The 7,410-nt window shown below is 47.9% G+C and overlaps 1 protein-coding gene across 1 annotated transcript; it reads right to left on the minus strand.

The window, feature by feature from the left end:
* Positions 1–3,756: 3,756 nt before the first annotated feature.
* On the minus strand, positions 3,757–7,387 carry LOC138824343 (large ribosomal subunit protein uL11m). Its single transcript, XM_070018169.1, has 5 exons — positions 7,265–7,387; positions 6,938–7,033; positions 6,066–6,159; positions 5,824–5,983; positions 3,757–4,028 (listed from the first exon to the last, which is right to left on the minus strand). Exons 1-5 carry the CDS (start codon positions 7,385–7,387, stop codon positions 3,926–3,928), a joined length of 576 nt encoding a protein of 191 aa, XP_069874270.1. The 3' UTR covers positions 3,757–3,925.
* Positions 7,388–7,410: the final 23 nt, after the last annotated feature.

The raw sequence follows: 7,410 nt of genomic DNA on the forward strand, positions 1-7,410 counted from the left end.
CACCAGTCTCTTTCATAGGAATGTGTTCTTAAATTCACCAGAGAGCAAAGGATTGTAACTTTAAAAAAAACAAACTATGATTAGGGATTGAACTCAGAGCCTTATGATCTCTCTTGTCTTTTTCACTGAAGGTTGCTGCTCTACCACTTGAGCCACCACTCCACTTCTGGAATGGTTATTTGGTGGTTAGCTGGAAATAAGAATGTCATGGAGATTTCTTCTGGCTGGCTTTGCACTTCAATCCTCAGATCCCAGCCTCCTGAGCAGCTAGGATGACAGGCATGAGCCACCACACCCAACTAATGCTTAGTTTTGAAACTTAAGGGAACACAAGACACAGTCCCAGGTGAAAACAGATCTGGCTATCAGAAACAAGGAGAGTTAGGAGGAGTTATCACAGCTAAGAGAAGTAAGGAAGCACAAAGGGGAAGCAGAGAAAAGATGCAATTAACTTGCAGCGAGGAAGTCTGAATAAAGTTGACTTTGGTTAATACTGCATCAGCATGGGCTCACTCATATGGGAAAGTACGCGTAAGTGTCAGATGTTCATAAAATGGCATCAGGATGTGGAGGATGTGGGAACTCTGTCCTACCATCACAACTCCAAATCTATTTTTTCTTTTAAAAGTGAACATAAAAATCTAAGAAATCAGCTGGGAAGGTGGCTCAGTGGTAGAGTGCTTGCCTCACATGCATGAAGCCCTGGATTCAATTCCCCAGTACCACATACACAGAAAAAGCTGGAAGTGGTGCTGTGGCTCAAGTGCCAGAGTGCTAGCCTTGAGCAAAAGGAGCTCAGGGACAGTGCCCAGGCCCTGAGTTCAAGCCCCAGGATTAGCACAAAAAAATCTAAGAAATCCAAATTCTGTGGGGGAAAACAGGGGGACATTCCCCTCCTCTCTGCGTCATTTGGAAGTCTTGGTGGATGATGCCTGACATTGATGATTCTGACCAACAGTCCAGAGCTGAGGGGGCAGAAAATTCAAAGGGAAATAGTGCCACCTGCTGGAAGAAGTGCATGTTTCTGTTCATCATCCGTGATTCATGTGCCTGCGGCTCACAGCATCAATATCTTAGAACAAATGGGTAAAGTGAGGCCCAGGCAGAGGAAAGTACTCCCAGAGTGACTGTAGAAGCCATACATGACTCTGAAGGTAACTGCTGCCCTGGAATCAATGCTTAGAAAGGGGCTCTAGTTCAAAGGCTGAGAGCAAGCTCTTTTATCATGTGATAAATTTCACCTGCAGGTGCTAGGAACTGTCCTTGGTGCTGGGAAAAAATGGAACAAGATCCCTGGGCTCTCCAGGCACTGGTAGTTCACACCTGTACTCCTAACTACTCGACAGGCTGAGATCCAGAGAATCATGGTTTAAAGCCAGCCTGGGTAGAAAAGTTCATGAGAACTCTCATCTCCAAAATAGTCAGCAAAAAGTGGATCTGGAAGTATGGTTCAAGTGGCAGAGCACCAGCCAAGCAAGCAAGTCAAGAAAGTGTTAGGCCATGAGTTCAAACCCCAGTACTGGGGGGAAAAATTCCTAGATGCATATAATTTGTACATTGGTTGTTGAAAGATATAAAACCAGGTATTAAAGAAGCATGCTTGGAAGTGGCGCTGTAGCTCAAGTGGTAGAGCGCTTGCCTTGAGCTGAAGAGCTGAGGGACAGCGCCCAGGCCCAGAGTTCAAGCCCCATGACTGACAAAAAAAAATAAAAAAATAAAAAAAAATAAAGAAGCATGCTAGCCAGACACTGGTGGCTCAGGTCTATAATCCTTGATATTCAGGAGGTTGAACCAGCAAAAAATCTAAAAATAAAAAAAATTAACCAGCTGGGTGTTGGTGGTTCACAACTATAATCCTAGCTACTTAGGAGGCTGAGATCTGAGGATCATGGTTCAAAGCCAGCCCGGGCAAGAAACTCCGTGAGACTCTTATCTACAATAAACCACTCAAAAAAACGAAGTGGCGCTGTGGCTCGGGTGGTAGAGTGCTGGCCTTGAGTTGAAGAGCTTAGGGACAGCAGCTAGGCCCAGAGTTCAAGCCTTATGGCAAAAATAAATAAATAAATAAAAATAAAAAAGAAGCAGGGCACTGCAGGGTACACCTATCATCCAAGGTACATGAGAAGCCTAGGTAGCATCATGGTCTAGGCCCGCCCCCACAAAATGTCAGACCTTATTCTAAAAGTAACCAAAGTTGCTGGGCACCGGTAGCTCACCCCTATAATCCTAGCTACTCAGGAGGCTGAGATCTGAGGGTCAAAGTTCAAAGCCAGATCCAGGGGAAAGTTCCTGACACTCTACTTAAACACCAAAAAGTTGAAAGTGAGACTATGGCAAGCATATTAGTCTTGAGCAAAAAAGCTCAGGGAAAGCTCCAGGCCCTGAGGTTAAGCCCCAGAACCAGCAAGAAAAATATAATGAAAAATACAAAAGGGAATGAGGGTGTGGCTTAATAGAGCAAAACTGAGAACAACTTTGTACCACCAATAAAATTGGTTTAGAAAAATAATGGAAAAATGTCCTAAATAATTGCCAACTTACAAGCAGAATACAATAGCACATGGAGTATGAGCTGCTTTTTTTTTGTTATTGTTGGTCATGGGGCTTGAACTCTGGGCCTGGCACTGTCCTTCAGCTCTTCAGCACAAGGTGAGTGCTCTACCACTTGAACCACAGCACCACTACCAGTTTTCTGGTGGTTTATTGGAGATAAGAGTCTCAGGAGCTTTCCTGTCTGGGCTGGTTTTGAACCACGATCACCAGATCTTAGCCTCCCGAGTAGCTAGGATTACAGGTATGCTCCACTGGCACCAGCTTTTTATTTTCTTTAAACTGGTATTGGGGTTTGAACTCATGGCCTGCATACTTTCCCTTGACTTTTTCATTCAAGGCTACTACTCTACCATTTAAGCCACAGCTCCACTTCTGGCTTTTTGGTAGTTAATTGGAGATAAAAGCCTTGGACTTTCTCACTCAAGCTGGCTTCAAACTGTGATCTCAGACCTCAGCCTCCTGAGTAATTAGGATTACGGAGGTGACCCACTAACACCTAGCTTTATTTATTATTTATTAATTATATTTTTTCCAGTCCTGGGGCTTCAACTCAGGGCCTAGGCACTGTCCCTGAGCTTCTTTTGCTCAATGCTAACCCTCTACCACTTGAGCCACAACGCCACTTCCAGCTTTTTCTGTGTATGTGGTACTGAGGAATTGAACCCAGGGCTTCATGCATGCTAGGCAAGCACTCTACCACAGGATGCTCACCCACAAGGCCGGCCTCCACTGCATCTGACACAATCTCAGAACCCATGTTATTTATGGCTGGTTCCTCAAGGGTTCCTGGTGTAGCAGTACCGAGGGAGAAGGGTGTCAGGTGACAGGGGCTTCAGCCTCATGAATGTATTTATGCTGGGTGGGAGTAAAGTGAGGGCCATCCACAGCTCAGCTCCTTCCACATGTAATCACATCCCTTTCTACTTCTACAGCCAAGGGGGCCCAAGCCAGACACCAGACACGAGCACCATGCTGTCTGAGCTTTTCAGCTACCAGAATCATGAGCCAAGTAAACATCTTTTATTATAAAGTATAATCTCAAGTGCATTATTGTACATCCATACACAGCTGTCTGAGCCTCAGTTTACATATCTGAGGAGGAGGAAGATCCCTACCTACCTTCTAGGGCACCTAACATCTGTCTAGGTTGATCACAACTAGTGCTGTTCCCCTTTCCACAGGTCTCAAGACAGAAATTGAGAGTGGGTAATAAAGGATCTTTATTTAGGCTTGATCCCTTGATATAGTCATATGTATAAAACGATATGAAGTCAGGAAAATATCAATCAAAGGTTAGTATGGTCTTCCTTCCCGGGGGCACAGCTTTCTCAACTGGCCCCCTTCAAAATCCCGGAGTATGGAGGGCAGGGGGTCACTTGGCAGCTTCTGCCTGGGCTGCCAAATCTGCCTCTTTCTGAGCCTCCAGGAATGCAGCTCGCTCCTTCTGGAAACTTGCCAGCTCTTCTGCACTGAGGCTGCAGATGAAAAGAGACAGACGACTAGTGAGTGGCCAGTGGCTGATAGACTCTCACAAGGGCCCCAGATACCAATTCCCCTGGCCTCTTCCCTGTCCCTGGTCTTTCCAGACTCCACACCTTTGCTCTGCCACGAATGCCACCCACAATCCTTACTGTACTCTATCTTTAATCCCCTTTCTAAAGCCTAATTCATTCTGTGAGGCCTTGCCCAGACAAACTCTATCACAACCTTTTTTTTTTTTTTTTTGGTTGTGGGGCTTGAACTCTGGACCTGGGCACTGTCCCTCAGCTCTTCAGCTCAAGGCGAGCACTCTACCACTTGAGCCACAGCACCACTTCTGGTTTTCTGATGGTTTATTGGAGATAAGAGTCTCATGGAAAGCCAGGCGCTGGTGGCTCACACCTGTAATCCTAGCTACTCAGGAGGCTGAGATCTGAGGATCGCGGTTCAAAGCCAGCCCAGGCAGGAGAGACCGTGAGACTCCTATCTCCAATAAACCACCAGAAAACAGGAAGTGGCGCTGTAGCTCAAGTGGTTATAGAGCACTCGCCTTGAGCTGAAGAGCTGAGGGACAGCACCCAGGCCCAGAGTTCAAGCCCCACGACCGACCAAAAAAAAAAAAAAAAGAGTCTCATGGAGGGCTGGGAAGGTGGCTCAGTGGTAGAGCTCTTGCCTTGCATGCCTGAAGCCCTGAGTTCAATTCCTCAGCACCACATAACCAAAAAGAAAAAAGCTGGAAGTAGCGCTGTGGCTCAAGTGGTAGAGTGCTAGCCTTGTGCTGAAGAGCATGACTGGACCCCCCCCCCCAAAAAAAAAAAAAAGAGTCTCATGGACTTTTCTGCTGGAGCTGGCTTTGAACCATGATCCTCAGATCTGAGCCTCCTGAGTAGTTAGGATTACAGCATGAACCACCAGCACCCAGCCTATCACAAACATTTTGTACAGTGAAGTCACAGGGCTAAGATGTGGTCCCAAGGCAGAAATCCATCCCCCTTATCTCTGCTCCCTGTAAAAATAAAGATTTGAGACATGGCAAGTTCAGGTCTGCTGTAGGTTCAACTCCACTCAATTTGGGAAACCATCAACTGTCAGCCTTGGCACGAGCTGTGACACAAACAGCAAGGGGCCAGCAGAGGTCGTCCTTATCCCTGCTATGGTCTGGACCGTACTCTCCCATTGACACCTTACTTTAAGGGAACAATTCTACCTTTGGGAAGGGTGGTACTTCTGGCGTTGGGATTAACTCTGATTGGTCTCCCCCTCGCACCATGTCCCATTCTGCCTCTGGGACTAGAGTCTCTAAGAATAGTGGCTTCTGCTTCTTGTCAGTGCCTCCCATCCTTCCTGAGATATTTCTATTTCTTGGAACATTTGCTCCCAGTCTTTGCCCTCCTTTCCCAGGGCTCTGCTTAGATGTCACTTCCCCAGGGATCTCTTAATGGCACACCATGCAAAACCAGGATTCCTCCTCTTTGCTTCTGTGGCACCTATTGCTTTTTAAATCAACATTGACTATCTGGCTGTATTTACGGATCTGTTGCTACTTCAAGACGATGAGTTCCAGCAGATTAAGATAAGCATGAGTTCATGTCTAGCTGTATCCAATTCTAAAACAATGTCTGATACATAAGAGATGCCTAAGAATTGTACTCCCAATGCACAAATGAGGTCTGTACCCAGACTCCATCCTCAAGACTCCAACATTCTCCGACTCAACAGCTAACTCTATAAGCTGCCCCAAGTAAAGCCTTCTGGGCCTTCTCTTCAAACTGCTCCTCCCATAACACTCACTCCTTCACCACTCGGATGCCCAGGGAACGGGCAGAGCCAATGATGGATCGGACAACAGAAGACAGAGGGACATCCTGCAGGGCAAAGGCTTCATCCTGTGCTTTGACACGAGCAATTTCATATATGTGCTTCAGCGTCACCAGGCCGGCCACCTCTTTCCCTAAGAAGGAACAAGTCATTCTTCAAGTGTCACTGGTTCCCTCCACAATTTCCAGAATCTCAGGAGTCCATCTGGCCCTTACCCGTTTTCCGGGCCCCTTTCTCAATCCCAGCAGCTGCCTTCAAGAAATAGGAAACAGTGGGTTGTCCAATCTTGATTTCAAATGTCCTGTCAGGCTTAACCAAAAAATAAAAAAGACATGTAAGAATCACTTCGCTTTGCAAACTTCTAATGTCATTTTCCCTTCCTCTCAATTCACTTTCCCATAGTGTCCCTCACAGTCCACAAAAAAAAAAACCCACATGGAAAAAGAAACCTGCAGCAAACATCCCCATCACCTCTATTCCAGGTCTAATTCAGTAAAATGGAGGGACAAAGGGAAGAAAGGAGCTATAGCACAACCAGATAGCTTCAGAAACAAATATGGTTTAGACTATGTCTTTGGGGAAACAAGCCCAGTAATAAGGAGAGACTTGCACCTAGGGTGCTCCCTCCCTCCCTCCCCCCCCCCCACCTCTCTTGCCAGTCCTGAGGCTTGAACTCAGGGCCTGGGCACTGTCCCTGAGCTTCTTTTGCTCAAGGCTAGCACTCTACCACTAGAGCCACAGCCACTTCTGGATTTTTCTGTGTATATGGTACTGAGGATTGAACCCAGGGCTTTGTCCATGCTAGGCAAGCACTCTACCACTAAGCCACGTTCCCAGCCCCAATGTGCTGCCTCTTAGCTCCTTTTATACAAGGCTGGTGTTTTACCACTTGAGCCACACCTCCACTTCCAGCTTTTTCCTGGTTAATTGGAGATAAGATTCTTACAGACTTTAATGCCTGGGCTGGCTTCCAACTGTGATCCTCAAATCTCTACTTTCTGAGTAGCTAGGATGTCAGGTATGAGCCGCGGGCGCCCTGCTAGAATGGAGTGTTTCAAGAAACCGAGGATCAGAGTCCAGACTGCACCTTCACAAAAATCTTCGTGGGCAGAGGAATGCCTACTTTGATGTCCTTCGTCTTCTCGTTGAACTCCTTGCAAAACTGGCTGATAGAAACACCTCGCTGTGGGAGAAGCACAGAGGTCAGCCGCGGCAGGCGGGCCGCGCTCCTCGCCTTGATTCCTCCGGCTTGCCAGCTTCCGCCCACACTCAGCACGCTCCCCCCGCGGGGCGGTTCGCGTGCACCTCCCCGCCTCATCCTCCTTCCAGGAGCCTGCAGGGGTGAGCAGCAGAACCGGGCCTCGCACCGAGGTCCCCCCGCGCCCGCCGCGCCGCGTTCCCGCCACCGCCGCACCTGACCCAAGATGGGCCCCAGCGGGGGCCCGGGCATGGCCTGGCCAGCTCGCACGATGGCCCGGATCACTCCACCAGCCTCCGTCTTCTTGACGGCCCGCGTGACCCGGCTGAGCTTCGACATGACACACGGCTGCCGGTCTCTCG

This window comes from Dipodomys merriami, unplaced genomic scaffold, assembly GCF_024711535.1.
Source record: "Dipodomys merriami isolate MVZ:Mamm:240054 unplaced genomic scaffold, mDipMer1.0.p SCAF_128, whole genome shotgun sequence".
Taxonomy (NCBI): Eukaryota; Metazoa; Chordata; class Mammalia; order Rodentia; family Heteromyidae; genus Dipodomys; species Dipodomys merriami.

Coding starts and splice junctions, on each gene's coding strand:
- LOC138824343 (XM_070018169.1), bottom strand. CDS start 7,387: ATGTCGAAGCTCAGCCGGGTCACGCGGGCCGTCAAGAAGACGGAGGCT. Junction 5,984..6,065: donor GAAAGGGGCCCGGAAAACGG/GTAAGGGCCAGA, acceptor GTTCCTTCTTAG/GGAAAGAGGTGGCCGGCCTG. Junction 4,029..5,823: donor GGCATCCGAGTGGTGAAGGA/GTGAGTGTTATG, acceptor TTTCATCTGCAG/CCTCAGTGCAGAAGAGCTGG.